The sequence below is a fragment of the Panthera uncia genome, chromosome A2, assembly GCF_023721935.1.
Source record: "Panthera uncia isolate 11264 chromosome A2, Puncia_PCG_1.0, whole genome shotgun sequence".
In the NCBI taxonomy this organism is placed as follows: domain Eukaryota; kingdom Metazoa; phylum Chordata; class Mammalia; order Carnivora; family Felidae; genus Panthera; species Panthera uncia.
Window position 1 is genome coordinate 140,740,621 of NC_064816.1, and position 16,499 is coordinate 140,757,119.

Genomic DNA, 16,499 nt, shown 5'->3' on the forward strand with positions numbered 1-16,499 from the left:
CCTGATCACAACTTCCACCTTTCCTGTTTTCAGTTTGGAGGCAGATGAAACCACTATCCACATGTCAAAGAAGCTACCAGAAAGAACCCTGTCATTCCAAAGGCAGACTACCTAATCACAGGAGGCTGGAGGAGAAAAACAAATGAATCACAACCTTAAGGATGACAATGGCACCTGAACTTGAAAACTTTGTGAAGTCAAAGACAACATGTAATTTCCCCATAAATGATACAGAAACATGCAAAGAGTCCAGTGGCCCTCTGCAAAATCCTCATGCAACTATCTATTTAAAAAAACATGCTATCTCCCCTTCTGGGCTGTATGCTTCTTCAACGTGCCAACAGTGCCTAGGACATAGTGGGAGGGGCTTCTCAGTAAGTATTATTAAGCTAAATTTAATATGGCTTTATGCAGTATCTTTGGCATTTCATGCTTCCAATGTTCTTCTCTTCTCTGAACATCTTTGAAAACTTTACTTCCTTTGTTTTCAATACAGTAGAGCAGTTTTTACCCTAATACTTGACACGTAGACTACAATATCACTCAATGAAAACAGAGTTGTTTAATAATCCCTACCCACAGACATACTTAAAGCATATGTGAATCATTTACAGTAAGCAGTGACTTTTTTTTTTTTTTTTGAAGTAAGCTCTATGGCCAACATGGGGCTTAAACTCATTACCCTGAGATCAGGAGTCGCATGCTCTACTGAGCCAGCCAGGTGCCTCAGCAGTGACTTTTTTTTTCTTTAATGTTTATTTTTGACAGACAAAGAGAGCACAAGGGGCGGGGGGAGGGCAAAGAGAGAGGATTCTTCAAACTCACCAACTGTGAGATCATGACCTAAGCCAAAGTCGGACACTTAACAGACTGAACCACATAGGCGCCCCTCCAGCAGTGACATTTTTAAAGGAAATATATTCTTTGCCACTCTCCAAGTGACATATAGTATATCACAACTGCAAAGTGTTGTATAAAAATTAACAAATACAAGCAGTGGTACCCATTCTACAGATGAAGATTATAGAAAAGTGAAAAACAATGGATCACAGAAAACGAGCAGGAAGAGATTTTAGGCATGCGGTCATTCCTTTTTTTTTTTTTTTTTAATGTTTGTTTATTTATTTTGAGAGAGAAAATGCGCGTGTGTGCATGTGGGTGGGGTGCAGAGATGGGGGAGAGAGAATCCCAGGCAGGCTCTATGCTGTCGGTGCAGAGCCCGACTCAGGGCTTTATCTCACGAACCAAACTGTGGTATCAAGACCTGAGCCAAAAGCAAGAATTGGACAGTCCCGGGTGCCCCCAACCTTTCCTTTTTATGAAGCAGTCAACACATCTCAACGTCATGGAGCTACTTATGGAAAGATCCACGTCCATAACCCAGGCCACGACTCTTCCTCCTTTCCTTCTCCATACTAATTATGCATTTGTGTCTCTAGAGACCAAGAATCCCCCACAGTAATTTTACAACATCAATAATCTCAAGAATTTCTTAAAGCAAGTTCTTTGAAATTCAAATATAAATGCCTATAAACCCAAAGGAAAGGGGGAAAAGAACACACATGCACGTACAAACCATTAGTTTGCCATTATAAATCATTGCTCTAAAGCTCTGGTCAGAAGGACCTCTTGATTCCCTAGTTCTTTTCCAGAACATGAAGGACCAACACCTGCTGTCCACTTTGCAACTCCACATTCATTAGGCATAGCAGGTGTCAAATATTAGTAACACCTTAACCTCGATTTCATAAAAATTAAATGAGGGAAGACCGTGGTACAGACTCAGGCTTTTTAAAGCAATACACATATAAAGAGATAAGTAACAGGTTTGGGGCGCCTGGGTGGCTCAGTCAGTTGAGCGCCCAACTTCGGCTCAGGTCATAATCTCACAGTTCACAGGTTCGAGCCTCGTGTCGGGCTCTGTGCTGACAGCTCAGAGCCTGGTGCCTGCTTCAGATTCTATGTGTGTATTTCTCTCTCTGCCCCTCCCTTCTCCCCTGCTCACACTCTGTCTCTCTATCGAAAATAAACACAGGGGTGCCTGGGTGGCTCAGTCAGTTGAGCATCTGACTTTAGCTCAGGCCATGATCTCACAGCTCGCAAGTTCAAGCCCCACCTCGGGCTCTGTGCTGACAGCTCAGAGCCTGGATCCTGCTTTGGATTCCGTGCCTCCCTCTCTCTCTCTGCCCCTCCCCCACTCACACTCTGTCTCTCAAAAACCAAACATTAAAAAAAATTTTTTAAAAAGAAAAAGAAATAAACATTAAAAAAAACTTTTTTAATTGATTGTCAGGTACAATTAAGAGGTATGGAAGTGATAAGGATAGGGAAGCTAGTCTAATAATTTAAAGTAAAAAAGTTTGAGTATTAAATCTGCATAAACAGTAAGAGAATAAAAGCTGTATTGTTATGAGGTCCAGGTAGGAAATTAAAAATCAAATTTCTCACAAGGCGTGCTTCCTGAATAATTAAACAATGTGAAAAAAAATCAAATATAGCAAAACAAGAGAAAACAAACTTAGACACACACAACAGTGGGTGTATATATAGAAGAAAATCTGGCATCGAAAAGGTGACAAAACTATTAAGTTTCCCTCTCTCATGTTTGTACCACGGGGTCAAACAGGACTGATGGGTTCGGGTGCCACACCACAGGGCAGAGTGCTGTTCTGAGTGCACCTCTCAATACAACTGAATAACCTCCTCTGGTGAAGCACTGACTTGTAGGCCTTTTCCCTAAACTGTCTTTTAAAATGTGAGTGGGGCCCAACGTGGCCTTCCCATCCCCTAACCCGCTAGTCTCACTGCCCAGATATACCAGTTTATTTTATATATACACATTCATATCATCACAGACACACAAGTGTTAACTGTTGTGTAAACACCTCTCTCCATGGAATACGTGGAGGACATCTTGATCAGTACACAGAGATCTAAGCCATCCCCCCTTTTAATGCTCGCACGGTATCAAAGTACCATAATTTAATCATCCATTAGTGAACTGGTAGTTTATGGTCAGCTTTTTGCTACTACAACGTCACAAAGAACACTCCAGTACATGCCTGTTGCTATAGTTTTTCAAGTTTCTGTTTGCAGTTTCTACAAGTGGGACTTCTGGGTCAAAGGGATATATACCTCATTCTGATAAATGTCCTTCAAAAAGACTGCCTCCAGCTACTTTCTAACCATCGTCATAAGAGCCAACCTGGTTTCCTCCCACCCTCACCAACACTGGCATTAACGCTTTTACAGTGAAACAAAATTCATTATCTTTAAACACTACCCCAGTCGCCATCTGTAGCTCAAATTGCCCAGGGCTCTTGTTCTCTCATGCTGTTCACCAACTCAACTGCAACCCCGGCTGGGTCACCCGAGGGAAAAAGATCCACTCTACTGACCTTACTTCTTGCCTAACACGGCACCTTCATGTGAGGATGGCCCTTCAGGAGTTATGAACAAGAACGCACTAAGACACGAAACACCCTTGGTTAGCTATCTCAAAGACCAGACTAGCCAATTAAATCTCACTTAACCCATAAGACAGATTAACTCCAGAACCTGGGCACAAAAAGGTGAAAGGAAGGGAAGAGTTTAGTCTGACATGGCATCATTGAATTAAATGACAGGAAGAGTATCTTACCTACTTCTCTAAATATACAAAGCATTTGCACTTCTAAATCTATGCCCCAAATAGAATGTGAGGTTAATTTCTTATTTCTAGGGTAGACCTGATATTTTAAATATCTCCTTTTACCAAACTACTTTTGCTCTCACAGCATACAAAATAATAAATACTTAGGGCTCCTGGGTGGCTCAGTGGGTTGGGTGTCTGACTTCACTCAGGTCATGCATGATCTTGCGGCTCGGGGGTTCGAGCTCCACATTAGGCTCTCTGCTGTCAGCACAGAGCCTGCTTTGGATCCTGTCTCCCTCTCTCTCTGCCCTTCCCCCGGCTCATGCTCTCTCCCTCTCTTAAAAATAAACGAAGATTAAAAAAAATAATGAATACTCACAAAAGATTTATACAGATTTACACAAAATCTCAGTAAAAGATACTTAACATTATATGAAATAAAGTTAAATCTCTAATTTATTAGAAGCCATAGTTTACTCTTGACTCCTTAAAACAAGAGATCTAATAGGAAATAATTCAAACATATAAAATGGTATTTATTTTCCATATATCTACATATTATTTGATTTTCTGGTTACAAATATTATCAAAAGACTTTCTCACTATAGAATATCAGGATTTTCACCTTACCCCCACATTCCCTCTCCCTATCCATGGAACAAATGTATAACACCACTGTTGATCAAACTAACATTCAGAGATTACATTATTAAGGACCATGTAAATATTACTCACTGCAGAGACATATAGTGTTGTATGACCAGGTTTTTTCTTTTCAGTATTTTTTTCCCAAGGAAATAATGACTGCCTTAAAAAATTAAGCAAACAAGAAACCAATATATCTATCATTAATCTGTCCCTCAACTCTGACAGAACTGTCTCAACAGGTTTAAACACATCAAGACGAATATTCGTATTTGAATGTATTCCCCTCACGAATTTACTTTTCTCGCTCTTTGGCTCGATTGGGTAACATGTACTCCAATCCCTAAGCATTTGCTGGCTAGGTGGCAAAGGAAGGTGACTCATGAATATACTGGTTGACAGAAGGAAGCCAGAAAGGGATCAATTCCTGACTGCAATGTGCCCAGCAGTAATTAAGAATTTCTCTGTGAAAAAGGAACCACTAACATCACTTTAAAATAAATAGAAAATATTCAACATTTGCACTATCTAGACGTAAAATCCAGGACTGCAGAATCACGTGTTAGAGACAGAACACCAAGGAAGTCCTAAGGCCCAGTCACCTCTCTACTACTTAGTGTCACAAAAATCAGCCGGTTTCAGAGCTACCCTACCCCAGAGGAAGAGCGCTTTTTTTTTTTCCCCCAAGAACAGAGACTTCACAAGAAAATAAGTTCAGAATTCTAGTGGTTAGAGGAGTGGACTCATTAATGGGCATCTCAGCTTGATCATTTACTTGCCAGACGGTCTCAGGCAGGTCACTTAAACCTCTGTGTGCCTTGGTTTTCCTGATGTAAAAAAGGAGTATAGTAAATACAAGATTAAGGCAAGGCTCAGTATTTGCTATTATTAATATTCCAAAAACCATATCTGCAGCTTTCACAGGACACACCTACAATCTAGTCCGCCCTGGTTACTAAGACACAAAACTGAAATTACATCTCTTGCATCTCAAGTGTTAAATACACAAGTGACGTTTTACATGTAAATGCTTAGGCCCTTATTATATTGATGTCAGCAATTACTAATGACGGGCTTATTAACCTATAACTTGTTCCCCAAATGGCATTCTGCCCAACTTCTATGCCGGTGCAGCCCCCTCCCAATTTTTTAAATTGCTACTTCCCCTTTTTAGACACATGTATTCACAGCTATCTCGTTTAGCACTCAAATAGGCTGAGTACTGTTCTAAGCCCTTTGTACTAACTCAGAACCCTCACAACAGCCAGGAGACAAGTTATTATTACAAAGACCTATTCGTACCACATTCTTCCTCTCTGCCTTTCCAGCCACACTGGTCTTCTTTCATTTCCTGAAACACAACAAGCTCTCCCCCTCCTCAGCGTCTTTGCAATGGCTACTTCTCCCGGCTGGCCCTGACTCCTCTGTGTCTACAGACAGCTTGCTTCCTCTGAGTATCCTTTATGGTGCGTCTCGAACGCCACTTCCTCAGATACCTTTCTGATCACCTGGATTACACACTCCAACAGACCCCCAGTTATTCTCTACTTATGTCCATTTCCTTGTAGGTCTTATCAAAGTACTACTTTGTTTAAAACCTCCCTCACCAAAAAAAAAAAAAAAAAAAAAAAAGAGGTTAGAGTGGGAGAGAGCCAAAGCATAAGAGACTGTTAAAAACTGAGAACAAACTGAGGGTTGATGGGGGGTGGGAGGGAGGGGAGGGGAGGTGATGGGTATTGAGGAGGGCACTTTTTGGGATGAGCACTGGGTGTTGTATGGAAACCAATTTGACAATAAATTTCATATATTTAAAAAAATTAAATAAATAAATAAATAAATAAATAAATAAATAAATAAAACCTCCCTCACCTCCGACAGAATTCAAGTTCCAAGAGGGCAGGAACCTTATCTGACTTGTTCTCTGCCTGGCAAAAATGAGTGCTCAACAAATTCTAGCTAAAGGAATAACGTGAAAAAATAAAAATAAATGAATAATATGAATGGGTGCCAGGCACTACGCTAGACAGTGGGATCTGAACATTAGAGGGCATCTGCCCTCAGATATCGTAGGCTTTAGTAGGAAACTGACAAGCAAGCAATTACCAGTGAGTATTACCATAAGAGTTACCCAGAGGATGCAAAGGAGGCTTAAAGAAGGTGCTCCTAACCCAGGAGGGTGGGAAGGGAAAGGCTGTTTTCAGGAGGTAGTGACGCTAGCTGAACCCAAGGGGAGATTAGTCCTTTGTTCTTATGTGGCGGCTGTAGGAAGTTTTGTCCAAACACATGAAATTAAGATGGCCCCCAAAGCTCCCAGGAAGAAAGGTGTGCAAGCCATCTGAAGGAGCCAAAGTGAATGTATTTATATATATAAAGAAAAAGGTATCAACAGAAAGGGTCAGCCCTCTCTCAAAATAAATAAATAAACATCAAAAAATTTTGAAAAAAAAAGGGGGGGGTGCCTGGGTGGCTCAGTTGATTAAGCATCGGACTCTTGATTTTGGCCTAGATCATGATCTCACTTGTTTTTTGGGGGTTTTTTTTTAGTTTTTTTTAATGTTTATTTTTGAGAGACAGATCCAAGTTGGGGAGAGGCAGAGAGAAAGGGAGACACAGAATCCAAAGCCAGCTCCAAGCTGTCAACACAGAGCCTGACATGGGACTGGAACTTACCAACTGTAAGATCATGACCTGAGCCCAAGTTGGACGCTTAAATGACTGAGCCACCCAGGTGCCCTTGATCTCACTTCTTTGGATCGAGCCCCATGTTGGGCTCTGCACTGGCAGCCTGGAACCTGCTTGGGGTGTGCTCGCTCTCGCTCGCTCTCAATCTCTCTCTCTCTCTCCCCCTCTCCACCCCTCCGCCCCCCAAAATAAACACTTTTTTTTTTAATTTTTAAAAATTAAAAAAGAAAAGAAAAGAAAGGGTCAGCCCTACAAACACTGTGGGAAAAATTAGAGAAAAAGGCTGGCAGGGGCCACTGAGCAGGGGAGCAGGAGCCTTTGCTCATAAAAATGAGTTTTCTGGTCATAAGGGATCTATTACGAGAGGACGGCACCATTAAATTATGAGAAGCCATTAAACATTTGACTCATCTCATTGTTTTTGTTCTGATTCCTTCTCAGATCATCTTTTACTTATGGTATGGGCTCCTAGCGATATCTACCTATAGGGAGAGAACACACTGGTGCACACTGTAAATCACATATACAGGCTTTCCAATTTTACCTTTAAGATTCATGAGCTTGGTAATCTGATGCCAGGGAAATGGATCTGCTCTTAGTTCACCAGTTATGTACTGGGAGGTAGGAAGCCCCTCTCCCAACAAAGGATGAGGCAAGCCTGACTTCAAACAAAAGAAAAACGTTTAGGCGTTAAGAAAAACATTTGACATGAATCTGACCTTTCAGAAGGTGAAGGAAGAGGGCCAAACCCAAAGAGGATTCTAATGTTTTAGACCTGAGTTATCTGTGCGTGGGGATACGACTCATTAAGAGAGCAAGAGCAATCTGAGAGACACAAAGACTCACAGGGGGTGTTCCATTCAAGACATGTTAAATCTGCAATCTCCCAAGGGTGGTTGGGTGGAGATATCCCGTTGGCATTTGGCCGTTCAAGACCACAACTCAAGAGACCAGGAATTTGGGGCGCCTGGGTGGCGCAGTCGGTTAAGCGTCCGACTTCAGCCAGGTCACGATCTCGCGGTCTGTGAGTTCGAGCCCCGCGTCAGGCTCTGGGCTGATGGCTCAGAGCCTGGAGCCTGTTTCCGATTCTGTGTCTCCCTCTCTCTCTGCCCCTCCCCCGTTCATGCTCTGTCTCTCTCTGTCCCAAAAAAAAAAAAAAAAAAAAAAAAAAAAAAGTTGGAAAAAAAAAAAAAAAGAGACCAGGAATTTTAAAATTTTGGAGACACTTGTATTAGGACAACAGGTGAAATCACCCAAGAAAAGTGTGTCTCCTAACAAGAGATAATGACCAACTGTGGAACCTAAGTACACCCAGTATTTAAAGGACAGAAGAGGAATCTGCGTAGAGACAGGCATCTAGAATTGTTCTACACACTTGTTGGATGGTGATTCAACGTCGTATTTTAACAACTACATATGCAATTTTTTACAGATAAAGTACAAAATAAAAACAAACAAACAAACAAACAACAATTTGCTTATAGCAAAGTTACTGAAAAAGACACAGAAGTTCTTTCAGAATACCATAATATGGCTTCCTGGGACAGGAAGGAAATCAAGGAGATACACCCTCTTGACTTCTTACCAATACTTCAAAAAGTGAAATAAAACTTGTTGAAGGGAACAAAGAACGTTCTTTTGGGACCTACTTTAAAATGTTTAAATCTTGCCAAGAGTTCAAAGTCCATGATGCTAACCACCTTTGAATGAATTTTCAAGGCAAAGATAAAAGCTCCAATGTGTACTTTAATCACTAAGGTTGGTTTTGAGAAACATTACTACACACACACACGCTCTGTAACAAGCCAAACCTTCATCCTGTAAGAGGTCTAGGATACAGCACAGTATCATTCTCCCCAACGGTGTCACTGAGTGTGTTTGTGACTGAGTTGAAAAGTTTGTCACAAGAACCACTTACCGTTTTTCTGAGCAATGCCAAATGCTAAAAACTGAGCTGTACTAAACTCCCTACCCTATCATACTTGACAACTTTGTTGGAGAAGAACAAACTATTCCATAAAAAACCTGGGATTTCAATACAAGTTGCAAAGTTAAGGGCCAAATAATGGTATGATAGGTCAAATGAGGCAGTCATCGCTAAAGCCTGGACTGCATAAGAAGAAAATGGGGTGGAAACCAGACTTTTAAAGAAAGGCAAGACAGTCAAGATAAGAAGCAACGGGAGGTAACAGGAGTATTGCAAGCAGATAGAGATACGAGCAAAGGCACAGATGATACAGGAACTGTGCTAGGAACCAGCCGGTCAGTCTTTCTGGAGGAGTAAGAGATTAATTTAGCCAGGCAATAGTCAATAAGGCCAGAGAAGTAAACAAGAAGACGGTAGAGAGCCAGACCACAGAATGCTGTACTTTATCCTATGGACGGTACAAGGCCGCGATGGTTTTGTGCACAGGTGGGTGGTGCGTGCCAAGCAAGGTTCTGGAAAAATTAATCTGGCAACTGTGTACAGAGGAGGTAATAAGGTATCGTGGTTGTGGTGAAAGTATACATATGTCAAAACTCAAACTGCACACCTGAAATTGCTGAATTTTACTGTACATAAATCATACATCAACAAGGCCAATTTAAAAAAACAAAAACCAAAACCAAAGGACAAAGGTAAAGACAGGAATGAAATTAAGTATTAAAAAAATCCAGGCTGGTTTAAAAAAAAAAAAAATCCAGGCTATAAAATTCTGGACATTCAATCGATGAGGTTAATTCAGCAGTGTGCAGAAGCCAGCTGACTGTATGCATCTCTTCCCAGCTGTAAGTTCAGTGACATCACATCTGTGGTCTGGAACCAGCCACGGTGGAGTACTTGCACTTCAGACATCGGCAAATGCTACGCATCAAGGCTTTATCCCCCCAGGGCGGTTGTTCAACATTCGCCAGCACACCACTGTGTCATTTCTATACAAGGTCTAGTATGACTATGGCACTAAATGAAGAGTCGGTCCCTCAACATTTTCTTCTAATTCAAAATAATGACATAGTTTTGAAGCGCCATCTCTCAGTCTTATGCTCAGCAGATGGTTACCAAAAAAGTGTTAGATTTAAGCGCCTAACATTTTATTAGTCTGAAGAACTAAAGCATGCCTACGAATTAAGATAGAAACCTTTGTCTGCATCTCTCAATCAAGGTTTTCTAGCTATTATGTGGTTCCCCTGGGACAAACACCAATTGATGATGATAATGCACAAAAAATTCCAGCATTCACTCCATTATAGGAAAGGCTAATTGCATGGGCCTATTATTGGAATATGCTTTCCTAGTTTAACCTAGCTGCATTTCAATAGAGTAAAGAGCATTTTCTAGAGAAACCCTACCGTGAAAAGATGAACTTTTGTCTTAACAACTTCAGTTTCAAAAACTATTCACTTATAGATGCCGATTTCACATCTCTGAAGCAAAATGGCTCATTTGTTATGTAGATTACCAAGCAATCACTTAAGAATAAAGAGGTTTCCTCTTTAGAAGCTCCAGCTAACTATCTGCACAGGCTGAATCTCAAAACCAGCCAAGTATACTTCTAAATATGACAGCAAATAACTGTTTGAATCTTTGTGATTTCACTGCACAGACATACAAGTGTGCACCTCCTTCCCATTATCCAACCCACCTTCCAGGGCCAACCTGATGTTCCTCCCCCCAAAAGGCTGCCTTTATAGAGCGCCTGGGTATCTATCTGCAATGGTAAGAAGTCAGGGTAGCAGAGGCAGGTACAGCAAGAGGGACAGCATAATGATCTGTAATGGTCTGATTCCATGAGTCCTTACTTCGGTAACAGACTTACATTTTGTTCCAAAAGTTAAGTCCATTACTTAATTCAGAATGTATTTCTTTATGAATAAAAGCCAACTTAATTCACTTGTAGCTGAAGTACACGATTTTACTTTGGAACATTAATCCCCATCTATACCAATGTTTCTACTAGGAAGTACAAATGCATTCAGGGTTCTAAACTGAGACGCTAACATCTTCATTGTGCGGTCCTTATTGCACCCAAAGCCCCCATCTAAGAAGGAGGGAAATAAGACATAAGAATTATCAATGAAGAACTATGAAATATAAGGAGCAGGGAGAAAATGACAGGGGAAGAAATGACTGGAAACATGAGGAAAATCTGTAAGAATCACCAGGGTATTAACATGCCCTGCCCCACAGAGAAGTGGGGGTGGAGGGAGGGTGGTAGGTATTCAGCAGACACGTATACTTTGATGAAGAGCCCCCTGAGTTCTGATCTCCACTCCAAATGAAGAACCATAGCTCTCAGGAGTGAGCTGCCGGGCCATGAAGAGCATACAAGGATCAGTTCCAAGCCCCAGGCCTGTATACCCAGCATTTTTTGCACTAGATACCCGAGCCCAAGGGTTTTTCCTCTCGCTACTTTCCTTAGGCTTTTAATTCCCCTGGAAGAGTAAAAATAAGGACACCCCAAAAAGAAAGAAAAATGTACCTGTGGCCCTACCTCTTTACTGATATTGCCCATTCTTCAAAATGTCCAAGCCCAGGTATACAGTGTACAGTTCTAACAGCTGGGGACAAAGGTACATAAAAGACACAGGATCTACCCTCCAGGGAGCAGCCTGTGTGTGGGGGCGGGGGTGGTTAGTGTGGGGGGTTGAAGCTACAAGCACAGAGCTGATTATAAAGTGTAACTGCTCATGGGGAAAGCAAAGAATGCTACTGGAGCACACACAAGACAGGAAAAGCACCTAAGGTAGATACGGAGATGGGCATGGGAGCTCCAGGAAGGCTCAGAGGAAAATGCAATGCATGAGGTGAATACTAAAGGATAAAGGCAAGCGAGCCAGAAGAAGGGACCATGCACAACAGTCAGCCACTCCCCTCTGGAAGGCTGGTCACCTGCAGGGTGGGTGCAGTCCTACATCTTGGACCCTCACTGTAGGCAGGCACTACCCCTCCCTATCAAAAGGACCTTCTATACCCAGGTTGGGCTTTAAACCACAGGCACTGAAGAGCAACTAAGGGGTTTCAAGCAGGAAGTGGCAAGATCGGATATTCTGAAAACAGGATCACTCCAGCAGCAAAATGAAAGGCAGACTGGAAGGAGGGAGACTAGACACAGGGAGCTCTGAAGCTGTGGGGTGATCTGCAACAGCCCAGGTGGATCATGAGGGCCTGAATAAAGCAGTGGTGGTAGGGATGGGGGGGTAGGCAGAGAGAGTAAAGATGTCAAGAAGGCAGAATAAGGAGTATAAAGGGATGACATTCAGGTTTCCCACTTGGGTAATAGCTGAGTGAAAACACACACACACACACACACACACACACACACACACACACACAATCATGGTATGACTTTAGAGGATATAATACAGAAATCAATAGCAGACATGTTAAAGTTTCAGGGGCCAGTTGGGATATTCTTGGAGAGAAGTTTGAAAGGCAGGAAGCTGTACCAATCTAGAGTCTGGGAAACAGCTCAACTGAAGATGTAAACACCAGGGTCATTTTATGGTAAAGGATTTGTAATCTGCAAAGACTGAGCATGAAGCCTGTGGAATAATCAACCTTTAATCAATCTACATCAACCTACAGAGAGAGATGCAGGTCCAAGGCAGGGATTTACAGTGAAACAGAACTAAGTATGTTTCTTTAGTCCATGGGTCCACCACCTATGGCATCGTCGGTTTTCGTAAAAAAAGATTTATTGTACTGTGCCAAGGTGATCTATTTATGTTTTTTGGGTTTGTTTGTTTGTTTTTGAGAAAGAGTGTGCGTGCACCTGCATGAGCAGGGAAGGAGCAGTGGGAGAGAGAGAATCTTAAGCAGGCTCCACACGCAGTCCAGAGCCTGATGTGGGGCTCGATCTCACGACCAACAGATCATCACCTGAGCCGAAATCAAGAGCCCTGTGCTTTAATCAACTGAACCACCCAGGCGTTCCCATTTACATATTATTGATGGCTGCTTCTGTGCTGGGACAGCTGAGTTAAGTAGTTGGGGGGAAAAAAAACCGTAATAGTCCACAAAGTCTTAATTGCTATTTGGCCTTTTATAGGATATCTATGATTTGCCCACCCTTCCTTTAGTCAATAACTCTTGGGCAAAGTCCATTCCACTTCCTACCTCAGTTTCTCCATTTGAGAAACAAAAAGTACGTTACGTTTAACTGCAAAAAGAACTTAAACGGCTCATGAATATTGTTAATTTCAAAGCCATTCATCAAAATGTATGCTCAACCCTTAAAATACTTTGTGCAACACAACCAACCGTGTTTTCAATTAAAGTCAAGGTTTTAGGGGTGCCTGGGTGGCTCAGTCAGTTAACTGTTTGACTTCGGCTCAGGTCATGATCTCACGATTCGTGAGTTTGAGCCCCGCATCGGTCTCTGTGCTGACAGCTCAGAGCCTGGAGCCTGCTTCGGATTCTGTGTCTCCCTCTCTCTCTCTCTCTCTGCCCCTCCCCTGCTCATGCTCTCTCTCTCAAAAATAAATAAACATGGAAAAAAGTTTTTTTAATAAAAAATAAAGTCAAGGTTTTAAAGTATATAAAAATTTACAAAAGATCATTTGAGGATACAGTATTTAAATTACAAGGCAGTTTACTGATTTACATGTGACTACAAAATAAAGGGAATCCCAATCTTAACCTAAAACCCAATTCAGAATGTTACACCACAGTCTACTCCAGAAAGCATTCACCTCTACAAGAATCTTTGATAACGGAAGAGATGCACCATAAAGCAGATTAAACCACTGCCATCATTTTTTGGTCACCTACCATGTCCAGATAACTATGCTGAGCACCTAATGCCTGTTTGTCTCATTCAAGCCCCACAATGAGGGCACCCAGACATTTTACAGATGAGGAAACTAAGCCTTAGAAAAGAGCTTCATCTCACATCACCTAGTAGAGAGTGAATGGGAGAACCAGTAACTGGTCCAGCCATAATCAGAACCCAGTCTGCCCTCAGAGGCTCCGTGCTCACCCTCAAATCCATACTTTATAAATTTGTTACTTGTACCAAGGGAGACAACATCCGCAAAGAGACAAATGGAATCTGGAAACAAGTAGAACACATATCTGCTTCTCTTCCTCCTCAGAACTCAGAGTAGGTCTCAGAACGGCCTTTGGTATCACAGGCGTAAGAAGGTGAAACATATCAACTGTCCCAAAGGGCTCTGGCCTCGGAACCACAACCAGGCTCAGCACTCACTGCCAGCAGAGAATGTATTCTGGTTTCCACGCCATCACCTCACAAATGAACTTTTTAAACAACCCCCTCTATAAACTGAGAGCAGCTAGCACCAGAAATAAAAAGATCTTAGTAAATCAGATATTACAGTAATGTACTCTAAGAGGTAATACAATACACTCAGTGGAAAGAACACAGGCTTTCGCTTCAAACTGACCCGGGTTTGAATTCTGGGTTCAACACTAGCCTTCTTTATGACCGTAACTTACCTTCTGCGAGTCGTCTCCCTTGAGAAAAGAAGACCACCTTCCTTTCCACATGGTCTGCCGAAATAGCAGCATTGTTATGTCGACTTTAGTGGGTTTAGAGTCAGCCCGAGTTTATCACCCAGCCCTGCAACTTACTTGGCATGAGACTGAGGCCTAAGCCTCAGGTTTCTCATCTGTAAAACAGGAGAAATGACAACAGGATCTACCTCTTGGGGTATTTTGAGGATTAAGATATCTAAAGTGCTAACAGCACAGTGCCTGGCACACAGTAAGCACTCTAAGAGGCTTTTTATCAGTTTAAGTTACAGACCAAGTGACAACTCAACCTCACACCTTCCTAGAACTGATCTTTTAGGGGAAACAGCATCCCTCCCTCAGGCTATGAAATTAACTTTTATAGCTTTAAAGGAGTGGTAGAAACATATTTCCAAAAAAAAAAAAAAAAAAACCACACACACAGTGGCTTGGCTCCATTTTGTTAAATGGCGGGAAGTTTTCTCATTTCTTGCCTCAAACTTCAAAAAAAGAAAAAAAATTAAATAATCCTACTGGTGCTTTCAGGCAGACAACGCCCTTACCCTCTAAACTGAACAAGATCATTTTCCCCCACATATGGTTTTCAGAGCATCAGGAAGAAACACTGGAAAGGCATCTGCTGAGAAGCAGAACTTTAACGCTTTGTAAAACAGTCTGCCTGCACCTGGGGCCAAAGCACAAGCAAACAGACTAAGCAACCCAGACTCCAGTCTGCCTGTCTTGCAAAAAATCCCCCGTCCCCAACATGTAGTCATGTTTGAGCCTCACCCCCCCACCTCAAAAGTCACAAAAATACTGAATTCCAGAGCTTTCTTCCAATCATTAGTTCTGGATTTAGAAACATATCAAAGGCAATGCAAAAACAACCTATAATAAAAAAATTCCTTGTCCTTGGCCAGCCTCCTAAGTCCATCCAGCTAAAATGTGCCTTTCACCCCAGGTTCAATCATTAATGACATGACAGAAGAAATTCATAAATCTCTCTCTCACAAGGCTTTCTCAGATGCACGTTTTTGGTTTATAGGTCTTCAGCTTTTTTGTATAGGTAGATAATCACATTTATTTAGTCCAAAGCCCTAATATCCTAAACACAAACTTTTAGCAGGTACTATAACTGGCTTATAGAAGTCTTCTGCCATTAAACATATCCAGTTCAGGGTGCCTGGGTGGCTCAGTCGGTTAAGGATTCAACTTCTGCTCAGGTCATGGTCTCATGGTTCCTGGGCTTGAGCCCCATGTCGGGCTCAGTGCTGACAGCTCCGAGCCTAGAGCCTGCTTCACATTCTGTGTCTCCCTCTCTCTCTGCTCCCCCCCTGCTTGCTTTGCTCACTCACTCTTTCTCTCTCTCTCTCTCTCAAAAATAAACATTAAAAAAATATATATCCAGTTCAAGGAATTTAAGAAAAATAGGAAAAGTCTTTTGATACAGCACTGGCTTCATCTACCACAGAAATCAACATGCTTAGCTTATATAGACCTTAACAGATTTGCGCTTTTTTAAAAAAATTTTTCTTTCATGTTTATTTTTGAGGAAGAGAGACAGAGCATGAGAAGGGGAGGGGCACAGAGAGAGAGGGAGACACAGAATCTCAAACAGGCTCAGGTTCTGAGCTATCAGCACAGAGCCCAACGCAGGGCTCGAACCCACAAACCGTGAGATCATGACCTGGGCCAAAGTCAGACGCTTAACCGACTTGAGCCACCCAGGCGCCCCAAACAGATTTGCTTTAAATCTCTCAATCATTTGCTATAGAATCATAACAAGTGATTAATGTTTTGTGCTTGCTTCTCGTTTTTTAAAAACCATTCATCGGAGCGCCCGGGTGGCTCAGTTGGTTGAACACCTGACTTTGGCTCAGGTCATGATTTCACGATTTGTGAGTTCCAGCTCACTGCTGTCAGCACGGAGCCCACTTCAGATCCTCTGTCCCCCGCCCTTTCCCCACTGGCATGTTCTCTCTTAAAAATAAACATTACAAAAGAATTTATCTATGCTCAAGTTCTAGAAGAATTGAAAGAAAGAAAGAAAGAAAGAAAGAAAGAAAGAAAGAAAGAAAGAAAGAAAGA

General features: G+C 42.0%; 1 protein-coding gene across 12 annotated transcripts in view; it reads right to left on the reverse strand.

The window, feature by feature from the left end:
- UBE2H (ubiquitin conjugating enzyme E2 H) overlaps positions 1-16,499 on the reverse strand; it is a 106,592-nt gene that overhangs the window by 61,631 nt on the left and 28,462 nt on the right. For 3 of the 12 annotated variants that reach the window (XM_049641849.1, XM_049641850.1, XM_049641847.1), the window contains exon 1: positions 2-5,955. The exons of 3 other annotated variants lie outside the window; for them this stretch is intronic. Coding sequence is in view for 6 of the 9 variants with exons in the window: in XM_049641838.1 (XP_049497795.1) it covers positions 2-63 (62 nt within the window). In the remaining 3 variants the exon portion in view is untranslated. Of the gene's footprint in view, position 1; positions 5,986-16,499 lie in introns of those variants that run through there. 6 more of the 12 variants (XM_049641839.1, XM_049641837.1, XM_049641838.1 and 3 more) reach the window with 5 other exon arrangements.